General features: G+C 40.1%; 1 protein-coding gene across 1 annotated transcript; it reads right to left on the reverse strand.

Annotated features, from left to right (window-relative positions):
• Window positions 1-25,053, reverse strand: STRAP (serine/threonine kinase receptor associated protein). Its single transcript, XM_006167328.2, has 10 exons — window positions 24,663-25,053; window positions 23,834-23,969; window positions 16,777-16,858; window positions 16,129-16,201; window positions 10,977-11,073; window positions 10,188-10,325; window positions 7,939-8,075; window positions 4,967-5,116; window positions 4,061-4,126; window positions 1-566 (listed from the first exon to the last, which is right to left on the reverse strand). Exons 1-10 carry the CDS (start codon window positions 24,772-24,774, stop codon window positions 505-507), a joined length of 1,053 nt encoding a protein of 350 aa, XP_006167390.1. The 5' UTR covers window positions 24,775-25,053; the 3' UTR covers window positions 1-504.

Genomic DNA, 25,053 nt, shown 5'->3' on the forward strand with positions numbered 1-25,053 from the left:
TTTTGTTTTAGAGGCATTTATTTAGATAACTAAAAACAATTAGATGTTCAGAAGCAGTGTACAATGAAAGAGAAATCAAACCAGTTACTTTATCATGTATTCCCTCTTCTTTACAACTAAAGAAAAAAAAGGCTTTCTCCTTTAAAGGGAAAAGTCAGAAAAATAGGCCAATATATTTTTCTTCTCCATAATAACATAAAGAGCTACAAGAAATCTAATTGTAATAAGAGAAATTGGATGTTGGCTTGCACATATTCATTAAAAAGACAAGAGGCCATCGTACTACAATAGCAGAACTCCACCTGCCTTCACCTGATACTCTGTAAGTTTTCACTTACAGGTAACACCAAGTTAGTTATTCCAGTACTGGAGCTAATTCATATTCCTCATTATTTACCGCTGTGTTTGCCTTAAGCAGAGAGTAACTCTGCAAGGCTGATGCTTTACTCTGCTTGCTCATTTTAGTCCATATGTTGTATACTGTCTGTGGCATATGCCTGACACTCAGGCCTTCACTTCTGGAGTTGAAGAATAGATGGAATCTGAATTCTCTGAAGCAATTTCTTCTACAATTAAAAAACAGAAAATCACATCAGTTAATTTAATCAAGAAGGAAACAAATCTATAATTCTGCATAATGGAAGAAACAGTTTATTTAAAGCATACTGTGGTGGGGAGGGGAAGAAAACACTATGCATGACATCAATGACTAAGAGACATACCACTGAAAAAGCAGTGAAGAAAGAATTATGTATTCTACCCAGGAAACTCTTTTACAACATACTTTGACCTCTAGGAGTCACTTCTCAGGGCTAAATTTCCAATTATTCCAGCTACCTAATAAACACTGAATTAAAGTTGTGTCTTTGAACAATCTGGCCCTCTCCTTTACTGATTCAAATCCTAGTATTTAATGCTCTCCAAATCAAAACACTAACCAATAAGTTTTTGTGAGGAGCTGCTTAACAATTAAAAATAAAAAAAAAAAAAGAAAAAAAAGAAAAACCAATTGGTTACAGTAGTCTTCTTTATACATGAGAACTTCATCCTGAGATCCCCAATGGGTGCCTGGGTAGTACAGAACCATAAATACACACATACACACAGGCCATGTTCCTTCCTATACATAATACTCATGAGAGAGTTTTAATTTATAAATTACATAGTAAGAGATGAACAGAAACTAATAAAATATTATAGAATAATTTTATCAATATACTTTAATAGAAGTTACGTGAATAAGGTCAGTCTCTCGCAAAATACTCTACTGTACCATGTTTATCTATTTTCAAACCCCAGTTGACTACAGGTAACAGAAACCACAGAAACAGAAAACGAAATAAATAGCAGGTAAGAGGGAACTATGGTAAATGGCAAACCCCTTTTTAATCACACTCAAGCTTCTCACGTCAACAATCTGTGATTTTCCTTATTATGCTCCCATTCAACAAGTTAATAAAATTACTAAGTCTTACCAAATCTACCACTAAAGACTTTCAACTCCATCTGATCTTCTTCAGTTCTTACTGCAATTCCGTACTCAAAGCCACATGATCACGACTGCTCCTCTAGACTATACCTTCAAACTGGTCTACTTCATCTTGTCCTCAGCCTAAAGTTCTGTACCCCCGGCAACCAGGAAAATCTTTAAACTTAAATCTGAATTTATTATTATTCTGCTGAAACTTCATAGGTTTCTTAGTGCTCTTAGGACAGTCACATGTTGCTTTAGAACAGGGATACTTACTGAAAAATCCATCAAGCAATTTCATCATCGTACAAACAACAGAGTGTACTTACACAAACCTAGATGGCACAGCCTACCCCACACCTAGATTATACAGTACAGACTATATGTTCCTATGGGACCACTGCTGTATATGCAGTCCATCGCCGACGAAAACAGTTATGAGGTGCCTGACTGTGTTCCTCTCCACATCCTAATACAGCAAAGGAGGCCCTAAATGATCTAACTTCTCAGCCTCACATTGCTCTTGCTCTTTAAGCTGAAGGAACAGTGACGGTCTTCTTTTTTTTTAAGAGAGATTTTTGGTAAAGGGTGTGTGTGCTCGCTGGAAAGACAGACAGAAAGCGAGAAATCACCCCCGGGGGTCGGGGGAGATGGCCACACTGCAATCCCTTTTTCTCCATTCTCCTCTGAGCACACATGCACATGCCCCAGTGTGAGTTTTAAGCTGCCAGGTTTGGAACTCAAACTGCAGTGGACTATGTGGGAGTCTAGCGACATAACCATTACGCCATCTGCTGGTCCCGGCACAGGGAAGTTCTAATTCCTCATCTGGGGCACTCCTTTGACTTCTGTGCCTTAGTCCATACAGACTTTTTCCCTGCTGTGAACTCTTCTATCCTGTCTCTATCAAAACTCCATCTCATAACCTTACCTGAGTCACTACTGCTCATCTTCAGGTTACAGTTTAAATGTTACTCTTCCAAGAAGCTTTCCCTGATTCCCCTTGCAAGCATAGTGCAGCTGGCCCCAGTATAACATGGGTCAGAACTGTGTAGGTCCACTTATCCATACATTTTTTCCAATGAATAAACTACAAATGCAAAGACATGGTACTAAAATCATAACTGCAGGTCCAGCAGATGAGAAGTATGGTACAGCACCGGACTCCCACATGGCCGACAGCAGTTCGAGTCCCAGACCTGGAGGCTTGAAACTCACACTGGACGCATATGCATTCATGCCCAAAATTCTGGGAGAAAAAGGGTTTCGATGTGGCCATCTCCCCTGAGGGGTGATTTCTCACTTTCCCTCTGTCTCCTCTCTCTGGTGAGTGCACATGCCCTATGGCAAAAACCTCAACAACATCAAAACTGCATAAAGTTACCTGTAGCACATACTGTGGTACTGTGGGAACTTGGTAGCTATCTCCTGGCACCATTTTGGTGAGTTCGAGTGTCCTTTAAAGTGCAGTGTGATGCTAATCATCTCTGGTGAACAATTCACCTCTATACTGAATTCTAATATGTTACTGGTTTTTAACTTTGCTTTTAAGTAATTATATATCCCTAGTGTGCTGCTCTAGTAATTGGAGAAACTGCACATTAGACTATCATAACAGGTAAGTGGTTTTTAAAAACTGCAACATTTCCAACACTAGATTATGAGCACGACTATAAGAATACTGTAAGCCATAAAAACCTTGTAATGATCTGTTCATTAGTATGCAGACTAGGCTATCATAAAACAATCAGAACTACTGCACTAGGCTTCCATAAAGTGATCATACTGCTGCTTCTTCGTTATCAATGTACGAATTGTTATGCTGTAAATAAATAATGAATTTTCACGTTATCGCTTCCTTTTTGATATCCAGTGCTGGTAATATAGATACCTGTTTTGTGCAATTTTAAGACAATACTGATGTGGAAACTAGCAGATAGATGATTCTTCTGGTAAATAAATGACATAAATTCACAGTATACAGTACTGTAAATGTATTTTCTCTTCCTTAAAAATTATTTTTTCTCTCGTTTAGTTTATTGATATAACATACAAAATGTATGTTAATCAACCATTTATATGATCAGTAAGGCTTCCAGTCAACAGTAGGCTACATAAGTAGTTAAGTTTTTGGAGAGTCAAAAGTCATCTACAAGCACAGCTATTCCCTGTGGAGGGTGAGTTCTCACTTCCCTCCTCTTTGTCCCATTCCAGCGAACATACTCACCTCATGGCAAAAATCTTAAAAAGTTATATGCAAATTTTCAACAGGGGATGGGTATTGGTGCCTCTAAACCCTATGTCATTCAAGCATGAGCAGAATTCGTTTGTTTCAACATGTCTCCTAAGTTAGACTTCTGAATTCAGAGTAACCACAGCAATCGTGTCCACACCACATCTCCGTGCCTACTACTATGCAGCAGGTATTTAACCGTTCCATTTATAAATACATATACATAAATATTTAAACTTCACGTTATTTAAATATGGTAATAGTTAATAAATTTCTTTCAATGACTAAAACTCACGTAATACTTCAATTTTAACCACCCCTAGGACTCTTACAAAAGTCAGTTAATTAGTATTTACCTAGCTCCTCCTCTGTTGTCTCTGGAAAACCGATCTTTGGCTTTGCCAGCTCACCACTATCTTCTTCTATGGAAAGAACAGCAATGATGATCAATATGTGAATTACACTATTACGAGTAATTTCTAGTATTTAGTAAGAGTAAGGTAAGACTATTCCTAGCAATGAGCCACAAAACATGATAGGAACAACTCCACTATAGGATATAATTCTAAAACAGTAAATCTTTATTCAAAAATTACTTTTAGTTCATATTACAACTACTTTAGGATCTGTAGTCTTTTTTTTTTTAAACTTAAAACTATGTCTACCGAGGCTAGCAGGTGATGTGGTAGGAAAGGCACTGGACTACCCCAAGGCTGACCACAGTTCGAATCCCAGACCTGGGAGCTTGAAAATCACAACAGGCGCATGTGCGTATATATCTAAAATCCTGCGAGGAGAATGGAGAAAGGACTACAGCATGGCCATCCCAACTACAGACGGGGTGGTTGTGGTAATTTCTCACTTTCCTTCTTTCCCTGCCTCTGTATTTCTCCAGCGAGTCCACATGCCCTATGGCAAAAGCCTTTAAAAAAAAATTTTTTTAAAGTCTATCGGTAACACTATTCAGAGATTATATATATTCCCTTGTATATTCTTTGAAGTGCTCTATCTCAAATCATAAATTAGGTCCATTCCATTCACCAAATGAGTTAGTATAAAAATTTAAGGACAGAACAGACTGCACAGCTAAAAAATATAAACAAACAAAAGATCAGTGTCCAATTTATAATCACAGGTTTCTCACCGATTAAACATTATATAATTATAAATCAAGAGAAGAAACAAACATTAAAATAAAATCAGTGCTAAAGAATGACACAAAATCATAAATTTTCATTTAGTAACAGAATAAAAGTTCTTACCAGGAAGCACACATTTCCAAAGGCCGTATGTCTTTCCCACTACAGTCTGCCATAGTCTCAGAGTTCCATCTTCAGAACCACTGGCATACAGCTCCCCATCAGGACTAAATCGCACACAGTGAATAGGACCAAAGTGTCCTTTGTAGGATTCTGAACAACAAGAAGAGGGCTGTTAAGATAATCTACTATTAAACTATTAAGTATTGACATTCTTAAGAAAATACTGTTTATAATACTGGGGAGATAAAAATGTCTTAAGGGAAAATACAAAGACCTATTAGAAATTAGAAATAAAGTAATTCTCATCACAAAGTGGTATGTCTTATTTATTATTTCTCTATAAGATATCCCTTTCCAAATCTGTCACCCTTTATAGTTTCAAACTGCCTCTTTAAAAAAGAAAGACTTCATGTCCCATTGCAGATAGATGAAGAGTAAATGAAAACCCCATAAACTCTACAAAAAGTAGATCTAAAGTCTCTCAGTTCAGTCCCCAATCTCCATATTTATTCCTAAACTCACTGCCTATTTACCAGGGAATCAATTCTTATTATGATTATAGGGAGCCACCAGATGGAGCTCTTCATGCACTCTGCCTCAATTTCCTATCAGATCTCTATAAACTAAACACTCTGTCACATTAACATATGGGATCACTACTGCTCCGTCAATTAAATCTTAATCTATGGATCGCAATGAGACAGTGCACTGAGTTTAAGTCATGTTATTATTTATGAATCCTATTTACTTTTAAATGCTTCATCACTTTGTCAGTTTTCAAAGTTCCTTACTGAAACGATGTTACTGTTCTGCCTCCCATAAAAAAGGTGAGTAGAAAGTACATGAGATTTCAGAATGAGAATGTAAGGCCTAGTATTCTCTAACGATGACCCTGGATCAAATTCTACTTGCCCATCTTAAAAAAGAATAAAACAGAGGCTGGCAGGTGGCATGGTGGTTAAGGGCACTGGACTCCCATGTGGCTGACCCCAGTTCAAAGCCTGGACCTAGTGGCTTACTTTCTCTTACATCCTGTCTCTCTCTCTCACTGTCACTCTCTGGTCAAATTATAAAAAATAAAATAAAATAATTAAAGTTAAATATTTTAATTTGAAAACTAACATTAAATAAATATAATTTTTATAGGTCACATATTCCAGCAATAAAGAGTGAACCACAGGGGGACCACCAGTTAGCGTAATGGCTATGTCCCTGGACTCCCATGTAGTTGACCACGGTTCGAGTCCCGGACCCGGTGGCTTAAATTCACGCCGGGCATGTGTGCGTGTGTGCCCAAGATCCCGAGAGGAAAATGGAGGAGAAGGGATTGCAGCGTGGCCATCTCCCCTGGGGGGTGATTTCTCGCTTTCTGTCTGTCTCTCTCTGTCTGTCTGGTGAGCGCACACGCCCTATAGCAAAAACCTCTCCAAAAAAAGAAAAAAAAAAAGAGTGAACCACAGGCAATTAAAATGGATTCCAAAAGATCCATCCACCAAGGTTTCATTAATGCAATCCATATCAACCAGTTTTCCCCAAGAAACAAAACAAAATTGTCATTTGTTCTTTGTGTATAATTCTAGAAAGCTTAGTTTTTTTTGGGTGGAAAATCAGGAGTGCTAGACACAGATAATAACAAAGAAGTGGCAGCTTACAGGTAAAAATAACTATAAAAATGTCTTTTTTTCTTTTTTGGCCAGAGAATGTGTATACTTGCCCCACCTGTGGGGAATAATTATTCCGTGTGGGGCATAATCATGCTGCAATACCTTTTCCTCCATCTCTCCTTTTTAGGAGTTTGGCCAAGCACAACACACACCTGGTGTGTTTTACAAGCCACCAAGTTTGGGACTCGAAGTATGCAGTCAGCTCCCTTAACCACCAGGCCACAGGCTGGCCCCTAAATATGCTTTATGAACAAAATACAGAAACTATTTGGGAAAGCTAAAAGTATTGGATAATCAGGAAAATCATTATGTATTTTTCTGTTTTTTTTTTCATGCAAAGATGCATCATGACTTTCCTTACAACCCAATGATGGTGAGAACCATGCATAACTATATGAAATACTGATTCATTAAATATAAAGTTAGTATATTAATTAACTTCAATTAATGCTCTATGGCTTTCCCTTATTAAAGATAATGTATCATAAAAATGGAAGCAAAACTCAAGACTCCAAAAAAAATACATAAAATAAAAACAAACAAAAAACATCCCAATTTAGATTCTAAAGGTATCTCTCTAATATGCTATCGTGGTTCCCCTGCATCACACACTGTTCTCTCCAGAGCCAGAGATCCTCAAATTGGCAAAAGGGGGCAGGGGCAGAGACAGGGATATGGGAGTTACACATCTGCACATTACTTTAGAAAGCAGGGACCTCCTTCCATCTATGTAACATGTAGCTTTCGTGTAAGATTGATACCTGCCCTCAGTACAGCCTGAAATATCACTGCACTGTAGTACAGAACACAGTGTCACGGTGAGCTTTATTTAAAAGAAAGTGGTAAAACTGGATTTTGGCATAAATATAACAATTTTTATCCAAAATGAATAAAATTCCATTACTTTTTCACTTGCAAGCATCAAGCTTCAGCGGAATGAAAAATGTACTTTTTTTTTTTTAATAAAGTTTTTGCTATAGGGCCCATGCACTCTCCAGAGAGAGGGAAAGTGAGAACTCACTCCCCCCAGGGGAATGGCCACGCTACAGTCCCTTCTCCTCTATTCTCCTCTCAGGATTTTGGGCATGCATACACACACACCTGGCATGATTTTTAAGCTACCAGGTCTAGAATTTAAACCGCAGTCCGTCATGTGGAAATCCAGCAGCTTAACCAGCACAATACCTGCTGGTCCTAAAAATGTACTTTCAACATGTTATATTCATAAATGAGGTGTTAATTACTTGAACATAAAGCCTGAGATAAAGGTTAACTACATCACATTTAGGGAGGAAGACAACAACTCACCTAATTCTTCTCCACTATTATAATCATACTTGTAAAGTTTAAAATCTTCACCACCTGCCACAAGAAATTCTTTCTCAGGATGAAGAGATGCAGAATTGATGGTTGCAGGAGCTTCAAAGGATTTAATTGGGTCCAAACTAAAATAAATAAATAATTACAAATTTTAAATACTGTACAAATAATATAAGGGAGTAACTAGCTATATATTTAAGCTTTCCTAAATTCTGAAACCTAATGAATAATTAAATAATCAGTCAATCATAATCAGTGAAATTAAAAAATTCTAGATAATGTTAGCAGACTTCAGAAGGGGGCCAGCAGGTGGCACGGTGGTTAAAGCACTGGATCCCACATGGCCTTGTCTATGGTTCAGGTCTCATACCCAGCACCTTGAAAAACATGCCAGGTGTATGTGTGTGTGTGCGTGTGTGTGTGTGCGTGTGTGTGTGTGCGCGCGCGTGTGTGGTGTGTGCGTGTGTGTGGTGTGTGTGTGTGTGTGGTGTGTGCGTGTGTGTGGTGTGTGTGTGCACAGGCACATGCCCAGAATCCCTAGAGTAGACTAGAAAAGAAGAGGTGGTGGTGGTGGTGTGGTCACCTCCCCAGGGGCAGGGAGAGCGTGGTTCCTCACTTTCTCTTTCTCTGTCTCACTCCAGTGGGCACACATGCCCTTACAAGGGGGAAAAAATTTTAGAAGAGCATTATGCCCCGGTGGGGCTCATCTCAGGGACACAAAGGCATTTTAATAGAGGTCGGATACCCATACTGTGCAGCGAATGTCTTACTGTAAGTGAGCATGCTGGCTAATCAGAACCAGATGGATAATATATTGGGATTTTTGCTTTTAAGAAAATTTCATTCTGAATTATTTGATTTTTCTACAATAAGCAGGCATTATCTCTGCAAACAGAAAAAGGTTTTACAATAGGAAATTAATTACTTTACTATAAAGGACTATTTGTAGTGTTATTCTCAATTGCTGAGAGTTAAACTTCTGTAGTAAGATAAACATTTAATTCCATAATACACAAAAGTTTTCAGAATATATTAATTTTGTTTTTTGTTTATAAGCGAGATTTTTGCTATAGGGCACATGCACTCGCTGGAGACAAAGAGAGACAGAAAATGAAAAATGAGCCCCCCGAGGGAAGTGGCCATGCTGCAATCTCTTCTCTATTTTCCTCTGGGGATTTTTGGACATTCAAGCACACGCACCCAGTATGAGTTTCAAGACACCAGTCCATGACTTGAACTGCATTTGGCCATGTGGGAGTCCAGCAATGTAACTATTATGGCATCTGCTGGTCCCAAGAATATCTTAGTTTTTACAAGCAGGCAGTAAAAGATATTTGAGACTAAATTTGAAACTATAGTTAGTTATATAATACAAGTCAACGTATAACAGCTTCTCTTAAAAAATCAATTACAACTTAAGACATTACTAGTTCTCTACCAGTTTAACTCTAAAAAAATCACAAAAAGCCCCAAATATAAAAATAGTCACCCTCCTATGCCCATTATCAAACACTACAAACCACAGAAATTAATGTTAGACATTAGTCATGCAGGCTCACTGAATAGCAACTTGCTGGCTTAAATGTCAGTATACTCAGTAAACTAACAATCTGAAACTGTGATGGGATTTGAGGTTATAGCATGCAAAACAGCCGCATGGTGCCCAGCTATTCAATTTGATAGCAATAGTATTCTATTATTGTCAATTCGCTGTATGTGTATAGACTTTATATTCTTCTTTTGTAACTTGTCCGAGGACGCATGTGCTCATCAGAAAGTACAGAGATAGAGAGAAGAGAAAACACCCCTCTATGAAAGACGGTCACACCATAACCCCTTCTCCAACTCTCCTTTGTAGATTTTGGGTACACACGCACATATGCCCGGCATGTTTTTCAAGCCACTGAGTCCAGAACTTAAACTGTGCAGTCAGCGATGTGAGAGTCAGTTGCCTTACCCATAAGCCACCAGTTAGCCCAATCACAGTGGTTTTATAAAGAACACTAATTAGAACAGCAATCCGGTGGTTCTTTTCGATTCCTCTGATTGAAATAAACAAAATTCTTATAAAACACTCATTTTAAATGGAGATAGAAATGTTTCCCTCCACATTATATAACAATGATCACAATGTGTCTTTAAAAGAATTAAGTCCCTATTACATATGCCTTCCAGCTTTTAAGAATTCTATATGTCATTATCCCCAAAAGAAAATGGAGGTTATTTCTTGTACATACCTTACTGCACTATGAAAAGCAATAGATCGTCCATAAGTTATAACCAAGATCTCTCCCTCCGGAATATATTCCATACTACTAACAGACATATTAAAATTTAGAGACTTCACTTCTGTCATAGTAGCGTGATCCCAAAGGCTACAAAAGAATAAGAAAAACACAGTGATACTTATTAAGAAAAACGTTTAAATCATAATTAGATCCACAGATTAACCAATTTATCTGTAAACCAATCAGAACTGCAGTAAAACAATACTAATTTTAAATCATAAATTACAGAAGACAGAAACATTAGGTTCCTATACAAAGTCAAATTATTTGGTAGCTTGTTAGTGAAGTCAGCTTTAATACCTAAATACATTATCCAAACAACCTAGCAAAACTGATACTTAAATCCTAATGGAGTCATTTTCTTGACAGTGGATTGTACATTCCGTTTCTGTGAATCCGATAACGGCCATCTTTCCACAGAAAAGTATATCCAGTGTCAGCACACACACAAAGTTTTACATAGATTTGTAGGGACTTCGTGGACTCCCCTCCCCCTTTACCCAGCCTCAGGGTAATGTCTGCTTTCAAAGCTGTCAGTAGTTTTAATTAAGTTTCTTCTTAATTCTGTTGTGTATAAAGAACGGTAAACGGTCAGCTCCAGGTCAAGGTGAGCTGCACACAGCTTAAATTTTAGTGTTAAATTCTTTTCCTCATAATGGCTGCTAAAAAATATTTAAAATGCAAGCTCTAGAGTAAAATACTTTTCAATCCTTAAGTTAGGAAAGAAAAATGACTCACCGCACGGTTTTATCATCAGCCGAAAGAATCTGTTTATCCTCACTGCACCACAGAGCCTTTTTAATACCGGAGGTGTGACCACTTATTTCCATAGGTTCTTAAAAATATTTAAAATACAAAAAATACATTTTAAGTTAGACTGCACCTTTTTAGTCCAGTACAAGTCAAACTTCATGTTTACATAGAATACATTGGTGTTTTTTTTTTCCATACTGGGACAAAAATCCATATGCAAAAGGAACCTAAGACCTCTAACACTTATACAGCTGAGTGAATTCATCACATACTCCCCTCCAGGCTAACTTTCTGCACAACTAATAATATTAAAAAATATAACTATTGCAATGAAATAAAAGAATAACTAATATAGCATGATCTAATAAGAACATGGACCCAGGAACAAGATTGCCTGAGCTATTCCAAGTACTACTGCTATCTCAGGACTTTCACCCAAACAGCTGTTACCTGTAACGAATACGGGAGAACAAGGAGAGAGAGAAGTAGGAGAAAAGGGCAACTACAACACAGGATAAGCAACTCCCAGGAATGTTTCTACGCTGAGAGTAAAAGCAACAAAAAGGGCAAGAGGTGTGGGGACGCTTATTTCTGCTGCAGATTTTCCCTTTAAACGTTTTAAAATTCTCATTTCATTATCTCTGAGCAAAAGCAGGTGCTGGAGGCTATGCCAATCAACACACATGGGCATGTTACTTTTTTGAAAACATTTTTTCTTCTGTAAAACGGAATAACAATAGCTATAATTCCTGACAGTTTGTGAGGACCGAATGAGAATATCTAAACTGTTTAACATGTGTGATATATAGTAAAGCCTCCATTAATTGCCATAATTTCTACTGCTACTATAGCAGAAGAGCAACTTGGTTTTGGTTTTTGAGAAATTTTGCCATGGGGCTCACATGCTCTCTGGAGAGACAGAGAGACAGAAGTGAGAAATCACACCCCAGGGGATGGCCACGCTCCTATCCCTTTTCCTCCATTCTCCTCCTGGGATTTCAGGCAAATATGCACATAAACCCAGCCTGAGTTTCAAGCCTCCAGGTCCAAGACTCAAACCACATTCGGACATGTGGAAGTATAGCACCTTAACCACTAAGCCACCCGCTGGCCCCATGAGCAACTTTCGAAGTGCAGCTTTGGGAAGGTTAAAGAAGACGAAAAATGTCCACCCAAGCTCTGAACTACCTGGAAGTGTCAGAGAAATAAAAAGTATGTCAAGAGAATATAATTGCTTAATTTCTAAAATAGTCTTCACCATCTTACTACTCCTTTAAATTTTGATTTATGAAATCTGTCATACAAAATATGAATACTGTCAACTAACATATAATAAAAATAAATTCTGTACATCACGTTTTATAACTTTTTTTAACATTTGCTATGGAGCATATACACTCATCAGACCAAAGAAGTGAGAGAAAAAAAGAAAGGGAAAATGAGAAAGCACTCTCCATGGGGGGTGGCCACACTGCAATCCCTTTTCCTCCATTCTCCTCTTGGAATTCTGGGTGCACGCACACATATGCCAATGTTTGTTTTAGGCCGCCAGGTCTGGGTCTCAAACCATCCATTCAGCCAAGTGTGATCCAGTCACCTAAACTATCACACCACTGGCTGGCCCCAACTTTTTAAATATACATACATCTAGAAAATCATTGCATGACCATAGAGGTGAATATCTGAAATAGAGGAGAGAACACATCTATGACTTCTGTGACATGAGAATTCATAGGAAAAGGTAGACTTTTACCACCTAAATTAAAAAAAATACCATAAAACCTTATTAACCTAAATTTTAAAAATTTAAAATCAACAGGCCAGCAGATGGTATGACAGTTAAGGCACTGGATTCCCACACGGCTGACCCTGGCTCAATTCCTAGACCCAGAGGGTTGAGAATCACACCAGATGCACGTGGGTGCATGTCCAAGGAGAGAACGGAGGAGAGGGTATTGCAGCATGGCCGTCCCCTCCCAAAGGGTGATTTCTTACTGCCCTTCTCTGTCTCTCTCTCTCTCTCTTCAGCAAGTGTGCATGCCCTGTGGCAAAATCCTCGTGATTCCCAAGCTACCAGGTCCAGACTTGAACTATGGTCAGCCATGTGGGAATCTGGAGCCTGAACCACCACTCTACCTGGTGGCTCTAGTGTCTCCATTATTAAGTGATGTATAATTGTATTTAAAATTTTTAAATAGCACAAATAGGCTATAATAGGACACTGGTTAATTCACTTGGCATGTTCACAGGATGAAGAACCATCAGTCATTAAAAATAGTTCAAACAGGGCAGCAGACAGTGTGGAGGTTGATGTGCTGGACTCCCACATGGCCAGCCACAAACTGAGTAATGCACATAAACCCAGCCTGAGTTTCAAGCCTCCAGGTCCAAGACTCAAACCACATTCGGACATGTGGAAGTATAGCACCTTAACCACTAAGCCACCCGCTGGCCCCATGAGCAACTTTCGAAGTGCAGCTTTGGGAAGGTTAAAGAAGACGAAAAATGTCCACCCAAGCTCTGAACTACCTGGAAGTGTCAGAGAAATAAAAAGTATGTCAAGAGAATATAATTGCTTAATTTCTAAAATAGTCTTCACCATCTTACTACTCCTTTAAATTTTGATTTATGAAATCTGTCATACAAAATATGAATACTGTCAACTAACATATAATAAAAATAAATTCTGTACATCACGTTTTATAACTTTTTTTAACATTTGCTATGGAGCATATACACTCATCAGACCAAAGAAGTGAGAGAAAAAAAGAAAGGGAAAATGAGAAAGCACTCTCCATGGGGGGTGGCCACACTGCAATCCCTTTTCCTCCATTCTCCTCTTGGAATTCTGGGTGCACGCACACATATGCCAATGTTTGTTTTAGGCCGCCAGGTCTGGGTCTCAAACCATCCATTCAGCCAAGTGTGATCCAGTCACCTAAACTATCACACCACTGGCTGGCCCCAACTTTTTAAATATACATACATCTAGAAAATCATTGCATGACCATAGAGGTGAATATCTGAAATAGAGGAGAGAACACATCTATGACTTCTGTGACATGAGAATTCATAGGAAAAGGTAGACTTTTACCACCTAAATTAAAAAAAATACCATAAAACCTTATTAACCTAAATTTTAAAAATTTAAAATCAACAGGCCAGCAGATGGTATGACAGTTAAGGCACTGGATTCCCACACGGCTGACCCTGGCTCAATTCCTAGACCCAGAGGGTTGAGAATCACACCAGATGCACGTGGGTGCATGTCCAAGGAGAGAACGGAGGAGAGGGTATTGCAGCATGGCCGTCCCCTCCCAAAGGGTGATTTCTTACTGCCCTTCTCTGTCTCTCTCTCTCTCTCTTCAGCAAGTGTGCATGCCCTGTGGCAAAATCCTCGTGATTCCCAAGCTACCAGGTCCAGACTTGAACTATGGTCAGCCATGTGGGAATCTGGAGCCTGAACCACCACTCTACCTGGTGGCTCTAGTGTCTCCATTATTAAATGATGTATAATTGTATTTAAAATTTTTAAATAGCACAAATAGGCTATAATAGGACACTGGTTAATTCACTTGGCATGTTCACAGGATGAAGAACCATCAGTCATTAAAAATAGTTCAAACAGGGCAGCAGACAGTGTGGAGGTTGATGTGCTGGACTCCCACATGGCCAGCCACAAACTGAGTCCTAGACCAGGGAGCTTGAACATCACGCAGGCATGTGTCTGAGCCCAAAATCCCAGGAAGGGAATGGAGAAGGGACTGTGGCATGGCCATCCCCCAGGAGGTGATTTCTCACTTTCCCTCTCACTGTCTCTGTCTCTCTCTCTCTCTCTGTCTCAGAAGAACACACACACCCTTTACAAAAAAATCTCTGGAAGTAGACGGTGGGAAAAAACATAAAAAAAAAAAAAAAAAGAAAAGAAAAAGCTCAAGCATGCTGGGAATATATGTGTGTGTATGCACGCTCAAAATCCCAAGGAGAAAGGAGGAAAAGGGACTGCAATGTGGACATCTCACTTTGAAGGTGGAAGGTGATTTCTCACCCCTCCTAGCCCAGCAAGCACACATAACACCCTGTGGCAGAAAAAAAAAAAAAATCTAAAAAATAAATTGTTCAATTTTTAAAATACTTCATAGCTTGCATGCGTATTTAGTTACTTTTTGATTAAAGGGCATGTACTCTCACCAAAGACAGAGAAAGAAAGAAATCACTCTCCAAAACTAATGTCATTCTCTCCTCGGAACCTTAGGCTCACGTGCACACACACACGCCCAGTGCCACTGGCAAGCCACCATATCCAAGACTCAAATAGCAGAGTCAGTCATGTGAGATCCTGCGCCTTAACCACCACACTACCTGCTAGCCCCCAGTACAAAGCACAGAAAAAACTGTCAGTGCAGATTTTTAAAAAATTGATTTGAGGGCTAACCCTGTAGCTCATTGGTTAAGTGTTACAGAGGAAGTCAGACATGGCCAACCAGGGTTCAAGTCTTGGTCCTGGTGACCTGAAAAATATGCTAGGCACAGATAGGGCAGAAAATTGGATGAAAAAAAACTGCAGGGTGATTAGGCCCTGTAAGGAAGGTATGGTCTCTCTTTCACATGCTTGTACACAAGCTCTCCGTTATTAAAAAACAAATAAAATTCATAATCCCAAGGCTCAAAATTCTAAACAATACAGATAAACTCTGAGAATTCTTTTTTTTTTTTTTGGAGAGGGTTTTTGCTATAGGGCACATGCGCTCGCCAGAAAGACAGAGAGACAGAAAGTGAGAAATCACCCCCTCAGGGGTATGGCTATGCTGCAATCCCTTCTCTTCCATTCTCCTCTCGGGATCTTGGGCACGCACGCACACGTGCCTGGTGTGAGTTTAAACCACCGGGTCCGGGACTCGAATCGCAGTCGGCTACATGGGAGTTCAGTGACATAGCCATTACGCTAACTGCTGGTCCCCACACTGAGAATTCTTATCCTCACCTATGGATAACCACTCTTTCTTACAAAAAGGAAGTCTGTATGTTTTATAAAATTATCATCATGATAAAAACTTATACTAGGAAACATTTTTTAAACTGTGTGAAAGCTATATGAGTAATTTTTAAAAATTAGCATAGGAAAAAATATGCTTACCTGCTTCAGGTTTGTTCAAGTCATATATGCGTAACAGTTTATCCTGTCCTCCAGTTAACAAATAATTACTATCCTGAAAACACAGACAAGTAAAATGTTAATGAATTAATAACTAAGAGAGTACTCTCTGAAGCTTCAACATTAAATAAAATCCAAATATAACTCTCAGACATCAGAAAGGGCAACAGTAAATTACTACTTCTGAGATGATCCTGCGGGACAAATGCCCTTCTAATTTCCAAGTCCTTTAAGCTTCCCAGTTCAGGTGTCACTACCTCCCAAACACAGGCGTGCTCTCATTCCACCCTGATGCTTCCCCCTTTCCTCCTGCGGAGCACGTCCTCAATGATTTCAAATTTCTCTCTCCCCTCTAAACATAGTTGGGAAACATTATTTGAGCTTTTTAGATATGTTGCTATTTTTGGAGAATTAACACAAGAGTCTCAGGGTATCTTAAAACCCTCACAGGATTAACCAAGAAAAAACAAATGTGTGCACATTAACATACAATTAAATATAAGCCAATATATACTAAATATCCCATAGAAAAATATATAAACAAAATATGCAAAACAATCACATAGAAAACCATTATCATACCATATAATAGCAATTTAACTCCCTAAAATAAATTCCATTTTCTGATACCTGCGTAAAATCTACTGTCTTGACAATGTGTTTATGAGCCAGGGTCATCAGCTCGTCTCCTGAGACAGCATCCCACACTTTGCTAGAAGTAAAAAAAAAATCAAGAATAATTTTACTTGGTAAATTAAAAAGATAAACATAATAGTAACTTTGATGACTACCAAACTGACTACCAAATAGATTACGTAAGTGAAATGTTACTTAAATATACTATAAATGTCCTTGATCTCTAATATTCCTATTAAGATTTCATCTAAAATATTTAAATGAACCTAGCAGAAAAGACATTTCTCCATAAAATTCTTATAACCAACCTAATTTTCTTTTACACTAGAACAGAGCTAAAGAATTTAAGTAAGATTCACGAACCAATCCACCCTTTCTCTTTATAATTTTATTTTTCTTTCTTGAAAGAGAGACACACAGGGACCAGCAGTTAGCGTAATGGCTATGTCACTGAACTCCCACGTAGCTGACTGCTGTTCGAGTCCCAGACCTGGTGGCTTAAACTCATGCCAGGCACGTGTTTATGCGTGCCCAAGATCTCAAGAGGAGAATGGAGGAGAAGGGATTGTGGCGTGGCCATCCCCCCGACAGGGGGATGATTTCTCGCTTTCTGTCTCTCTGTGTCTTCCTGGCGGTGCATTCACCCTATAGCAAAAAAACTCTCAAAAAAAAAAAAAAGAGAGACACATACACAACAAATAGGGACCTCTTAGAATGTCCTGTCACACTGCAATCCAGCCTTGAGCCCTCCAGCCTGCCAGGATAAGAGGCAAGTCTGGTGTGCTCTGGTCAACCTGGGCTCTGAATCCTGGGCCTTTCCACGTGACTGTCACACAGCAGTATGCCACTGCCTGCACCACACAGCTACTTATTTTTATTTTAGCCTATATCCATGTCCTTTTAGCAAGCCTGTAAAATGCTTTCACCAATTTCTAGTTTCACTATGCCAATATTTCCCTCTAGTCTCTACTCACATGTATACGCAAAACAAATACCAAAACTAACAAATCCTTACAAAATTTACAGGTGAAGGAAAGGCCTTGATATGTAACATTTTCAACCAGGATAGTGGAGAATATATTCCCCCTAACTTATTCTCAAGGTTGACTGTAAATTTTCCAATCCCAAAACCATTAAGTTTCCCCAAAATATAAGCCTTTGATTATACAATGCTAACAATGAGAATTTTCTTTTTTTTTTAAATTTGCTATAAAGTGCATGCACTTGCTAGAAAGAGGCAGAGAGAGAGAGAAGGATAGTGAGAGAGCACTCCATAGAGGGGATGGGTAGGTCGCAATCCCTACTCTTTTTCTCCTCTCCAGATTTCAGGAACACATACCCAGCATGTCCTTTTTTTAAAAAGAATTATTTAAATTTATTTATTTTAATTTGATCAGAGAGGGACAGAGAGAGAGAGAAAAATGAGAAAGCAAGCCACCAGATCCAGGAATTGAACCGTGGTTGGCCATGTGGGAGTCCAGCACCCTTAACCATCATGCCACCTGCCGGCCCCACTCAGCATGATTTTAAAAACACCAGGTCCAGGACTCAAACTGCAGTCAATCATGTGGGATCCAATCACCTTAATCATACAACCAACTGGCCCCACAAACATTAAAAAAAATTTTTTTTGGATCATACAGTGCATGCACATACCAGACAGAGACACAGAGATATAGAGACAAAGTGAGAAATCACCCCTAGGGGAGATGGCCATACTAGAATCCCTTCTCCATTTTTTCATGCTCCTGACATGATTTTCAAGCTGCAGGGTCCAGGGCTCAAACCATGATCAGCCAGGACAGAGTCCAGACCCTTAACCACCATGCCACCTCCTGGCCCCAAATACTGAAGATTTCAATCTCTAATATTATTTGAAACACCCCAAAATACACACTGGTGACTCTATGTACATGTACAAATATATGGGTACATATGACAAAAGAGGTAATGGTAAACACTAACTCACAAACCTGTGTAAGGAGTTCCCAAGTAAAAACACTTAAAATTCGAGGGCAGGTGGCATAACGGTTGAGTCACTGGACTCCCATGGGTTGACTGCAGTTTTAGTCCCAGACCCAGTGGCTTAAAAGTCACACCAAGCGCATGTGTGTGCATGCCCAAGATCCCAAGAAGAGAAAGGAGGAGAAAGGATTGTAGCGTGTCTACCTCCCACTGGGGGGGGGTGATTTCTTGCTTCCTGTCTCTCTATCTCTCTGGCAAGCGCAGGAACCCTATAGCGAAAAAAAAAAAGCTCTGAATAAAAAGGAGTGAAAAAAACTCCTCACAGTAGTAACATGATGTTCTGCAGGGGATTCGCAGTTCTTGTCCTGTGGTCTCCCTGTAGATACCAGACATGCACATGTGCACATGATCCCTGCTGGGTGAGCTGGGGGTAGATCATATTCAAGAATCTGCAAGGACCCCATTGGGGATGCCCTCTCCTCTGTCTCTCTCTCTTTTATAGAAGAAATAAGCCTGAAAAAATAATTAAAAATAAGAATAAAAAGTACAAAAGAAGCTATGCTTCATAAAGAATTCCATTGTAATGTAAGTGACATTTATTTGCAGTAACACAATGGACAATAAAATTATAGAGGGGGAAAAAAAGAAGAAAGCAAGGAATTTCTTTTCTCTTGTTTACTCAATAAATACATGGTAAAAATGGGCTGAGTATCCTTTATATAAAATGTTTAGAAACAGCAAGTGTTTCAGATTTTGGATTTTTTGGAATTGAGGATATTTGTATACAAACAATAACATACCTTGAAGACTCAAATCTGAACATCAAACTCATTTATGTTTCATATATATCTTATACACACAGCCTAAAGGTAGTTTTATATAAGATTTCTGTATTGTGGCATTTAAAAAAATTGATAGAAGGCAAGTGAGCTCACAGGAAACAGAAAGACAGAGAGGAAGAGGGCAAGTGAGAAAGGACCCACTGTGGTGAAATCCCTTTTCCATTTTCCTCCATTTGGGATTTTGGGCAGTCACATGCCTGGAGTGCTTCTAAGCTGCTAGGTCCAGGATTCAGAACCGTGTGGTCAGCCATGTGGAATGGGCTGCCTTAATGACCACGGCCCGTACTGCAACACTTTGTAACGCATCACATGACGTCAAGGATGAAATTCTCCACCTGTGCCATCATGTCAGTGCTTAAAAAGTTTCCAATTTTGGAGCACTTCATATTGGATTATGAATTTTCAGATTAGGCACACTCATCCTATATATCAAAGATATGTCATTCTAAAGTTAGAGCTAAGGCACAGCAGGAGAGAAAAAATAATCCCACTAGGTTCCTACCTGGTAGCGCTTAAGAGTTAACCGAGACAGAAATGCATTCAATAATAGATTTAGTTAATATAATTAGAAGATAAGTATGTATGGTTATAAGAATTCAGAAATAACTAATTATGCCAGAAAATCTAAGCAATGGAACTGGTGGTCTTAAAAAAACAAGTAAAATTAAATCAGGTGAAAAAGAAAAAGGCTATTTTTTTTTTAAGAGAGACTTTTGCTATATAGGGCGCATGTGCTCACCAGAGACAGAAAGCGAGAAATCATCCCCTACAGGGGATGGCCATGCTGCAATCCCTTCTCCATTCTCCTCTCGGGATCTTGTGCATGCACACATATGCACCCAGCATGAGTTTCAAGCTGCCAGGTCCAGGAATTGAACCGTGGTTGGCCACATGGGACTCCAGTGCCTTGGGCACTACTTCTCCTGCTGGTCCCCAAAAAAGGCTATTCTAAGCAAGAATAGCACAAACAACAGTTAAGAAATATGAATGACCACCTAATGGAAATAAGTATGGATAACCCCAATTTTTTTCTTCTCGTTCTTTTTTTTTTGAGAGGTTTTGCATGTACGCTCACCAGAAAGACAGAGACAGAGAAACAGAAAGTGAGAAATCCCCCCCCCCCCCCCAGAGGGTATGGCCACACCGCAATCCCTTCTCCTCCATTCTCCTCTCTGGATCTTGGGCATGCACACACATGTGCCCAGTGTGAGTTTAAGCCACTGGGTCCAGGACTCGAACTGTGGTCAACTCCATGGGAGCCCAGCGACATAGCCACTATGCCAACTGCTGGTCCCTCTTCTCTTTTTTTCATGTCATAGAGTAAGAGTGCTCACTGGAGACAGAAATAGACAATGAGAAGGAAAGGAAAAATATTACGTCCCTAGTGGGGGCAGGTGGCTACACTACAATCCCTACTCTTCCATTCTCCTCCTGGGTTCAAGCCACCAGGTCCAGGACGTCAGTATGTGAGTCCAGTGCCTTCACCACTCGCCCCCTGCTGCCCCCTGCTGATACAATATTGAACCTTGCATGTTATACACTAGGGCCACCATGTTCTGAGAGAACAGCGGCAACGGCGATTAGTACTGCTACCGCACATACTGTATTCTCAATTATTTGATTCTCGTTGCACAGGAAACATATTCCAGCCTCTCCCATTCCAATTCAACTTTCTAGCCCTAACCTACTTTCCCAGCCTCATTTTGTATTATTTCTCTAAATATAGCCACACCAGAGTACAAACCATTCTTCACACATCATATATTTTCCTTCAAGCTCCTATATTCTTATTCATATTGTAAAGTCTACTTTATATTCTCAGCTATCAAAGTTCTACTCATCCTAAAGGTTCATTTCAACTGCTATCTTTTCAACAAACCTTTTGTCTGCACCTCCAATAATTAACGATTCCTTTCTGTTTTTCCACAGAACTTAGCTTATAATGATACTGTGCTTATATTTCTATTATTTTTTTATGTCTGTTGGCATCTGTTTTTTTCTTAATTATAGGTGAACTGATTAGAGAGCAAACAAATTAGGATAACAGAGGCATTAAAAGTAAAAGAAAAAAAAAGCCAAATATCCCTAAAATGACTATCCTACTTATTCACATAAATCTCAAGAGAACTCTGGGCAATGTCTTTTGAAATACTAATTTCTGGTATGCTCATCTTACAAAAATTCCTTAAAAATCTTAAGATTCTGCTTACACTAGGTCCATCCACTGGTAAGGAAAGAGAATATGAGTGTCCGAAGTATTATCAGATAGTTAATGCATCTATAATCTTTCCTATTTAAAACACTACTAAAATAGAGGCCGAGCGCGTGTGCGTGCGTGCCCAAGATCCCGAGAGGAGAATGGAGGAGAAGGATTGCGGCGTGACCATCCCCCCTGGGGGGTGATTTCTCACTTTCTGTCTCTATGTCTCTCTCTGTCTGTCTGGCGAGCGCACGCGCCCTACAGTGAACATCTCTCCAAAAAAAAAAAAAAAAAAGGGATCAGGAGTAATCTAAGTGTTTTATAATTATTATTCAATGTCCAGGCAAGAAACTGACAAATTTAGCTGATTGCAGGGCTCAAATCAAGACAGTAAAGCTTCATGAACAATATGCTTCCATCAGCAAGTTCTGCAGCCTTTATTTTTTGTACAACTCAAGAAGCACTGGTCGTCTCCCTGAACTGACAACTCTTACATCCTCAGTTTCCTGCACATGTTAATACTTTTCAAATCCTGAGAATGAACTGACATAACAAATCTCAAAACAAGAATGGCTTAATTCACTTATTTAAAGGTTTAACAAACAATTAAGCTAATTTGCAGGAGGGGCCAAATGCTGAATAATTTATATAAATTGTAATTATAAATTTATAATTTAACATGCTGAATAAGCCATCCAGAAGGAGAAAATACCATCTTTCATTTACCAGAGTCTTTGTGAGAAGTTAGATCTTACTATTGGCTTTTACAAGAAAGAAAAAAGTGATCTATCACCTACAGTTACCGATCACCTAAAGATAACTGGGCCCAGATCTACTTAGGCCCTCTGGGGAACAGAGCACAGGAATCTCCTCTACTCTGGCACTCTCTCCAGATTTTGGTGAGAGGAATATGGAAGTACAGAGAAGTCGATCATGGGAAGTAATGCTAACACTAGCTTTACAAATAGTTTCAGGGACAGTGTACTCAGCACTGAGATTCAACTGCCCCAATTACCTCAGGATAACATTCTAGATAGACCCACAGCCTTGTTCTGTTCTGCAGGTTATCTTTTTTTTTTGGAGAGATTTTCACTATAGGGTGAGTGCGCTTGCCAGACAGAGAGAGACAGAGAGACAGAAAACAAGAAATCACCCCCCAGGGGGGATGGCCACGCCGCAATCCCTTCTCCTCCATTCTCCTCTCGGGATCTTGGGCACGCACACACACGCACCCGGCGTGAGTTTAAGCCACCGGTCCGGGACTCGAACCGCGGTTGACTATGTGGGAGTCCAGCGACACAGCCATTACGCTAACTGCTGGTCCCTCAGCAGGTTATGCTAATGTGCACCCAAGGTCTTGATCCACCACAATGGCAAAGATGAGACGAGATTGTTATAGAGAAGAGATGCAGTGGAAATTTGTATTTAGGAATACAACTGGCGGCAACATGGAAAACTAACAGAAGGAAAAGAGACTAGTGGCACAAAGTTAAAAATGACTGCAAGCTAAGGCAGTGGATGACACATGAAAGAAACACTGAAGTCATGACATTGAGGACACTGTAACCGACATTCTGCTGGTGTCACAGAACCTGGTGGTGATAGTCTGGTCGTATGCGCATATCAAAAACGGTTGAGCAATTTAGAGAATGAAAAGTATTTGAGTTTTAAATATGCCTAAAGCCAGTTATTGATAATAGAATGAAATAAAAATTAGGAGCCATTAACACACTAGGCCAATGAAGACCACATACACAGCAGAATTTGTAAAGGAGATGACCAGAATACATTGGTATGTATACTATAGTGCTTGTTAATAATGCAGATCCCTGGGTTGCAATTACAATAAAGGACTAAGTCACTTAAGTCTATAAATTTTGAGAACTGAAGACAAAAAAAGCAAACATCATGTATTTTACACAGTAGTCACTGAATCAGAACTTTATAAGTAACAGGCTGAAGCTTATTTCAGTAACAGGCTGAAGATTATTTCAGGACAGTCCCGCCGAGAACACCAAAGTTGGCCATTTTTGGCTACACTTACGCTGTGAAATCTGCAGCGGCTGTAGCTGCTTTGGTGGCATCCTTATTCAATGTGGCACCCCAAACAGCACCTTTATGACCCAAAAATGTTCCAATCCAGTCTCCTGTATCTCCCTGGCGTAGCATAGGTTTACCATCTAGAAAAATGTAAAAGACACATGATTTGGAAGCCCAGATCACTTAAAATCTAAGAATTAAGCAACAATTATGTTGAACAACGAAGTGAACAACTGTGTTTGCTGTCACACTGCTCCCACTACTGGGATCACTAGGGAATGTCTAGAAATAGATTCACTGCAGAGCTGAACAGGTCTTTCTCTGGGAAGTCTGGGATTCGGTCGTGGGACTTCAGACGTGCGTCAAAACAAGACACGTTTGAATCGCATTTTGGACAAAACTTCTTAACCTAATTCTCGGTCTCCCATTTTTAAAAATGGGGCTAATACTGAAAAGAAATATCCAATGAGGTTAACAAGAGCGACCGTCTTCAGACAGTAACGCTCCTCCTGGTCTTTCTTCTTCCAAATCCTTGAGCGACATTTAGGGTGGCTGTCGGGGGCGTGTAGGCAGCTTGCCCAGCAGCACGTAGTCCAGCTTCTCCCGATATGGCCAAATAAAATGCGGAGAGGTCTTTGATCGAAGTGTGATTCTTAACCTCGTCAGAGGCCACAAGAAAGAGGCCCCTCCGCTTTGGCGGTGGAGTCCCAGCACCCTCGCTTCCCCCAGGCCCGCGCTGGCGCTCACCAGGGGTCCAGATCCCCGCCAGCGCCCCCGCCCTCAGCCCGGCCCATTCCTAGCCGTCGGGGACTCGGGGCAGCGGCCTGGCTCACCTTTGCAAGCGCTGATTAGGAAATACCCATACGGAGTGATGCCACTGAAGGCCAAATCAACCACGGGCCGCGTGTGGCCGGAGCAGGTGAGCGGCGTCGGCCTCATTGCCATGGCGGCGGCGAAGCCAGCGACAGAGCTGGGGGGCTGAGGGTCGTCCTGGTCTTTTCTCTCCTCGCTGCGGCGCCTCCGGTCCTCGAGGCCCCCGCCCTGATACGGGGACTGAGCCGAGAAACAGGAAAAGGAGGCCAACCTGGGGGGCACCGAGACCAGGAGGGGGTTTGGGAGGGGTCGGGGAGTCTGCGACCGGAGGGCGACAGCCGCCGAGGGAGGGACAGGGAGGGAGGGAGGAAAATAGGGGAGGGGAAGGACCGGAGAATCGGGCCGGGCCCG

The sequence above is a fragment of the Tupaia chinensis genome, unplaced genomic scaffold (assembly GCF_000334495.1).
Source record: "Tupaia chinensis unplaced genomic scaffold, TupChi_1.0 Scaffold144702_1, whole genome shotgun sequence".
Taxonomy (NCBI): Eukaryota; Metazoa; Chordata; class Mammalia; order Scandentia; family Tupaiidae; genus Tupaia; species Tupaia belangeri.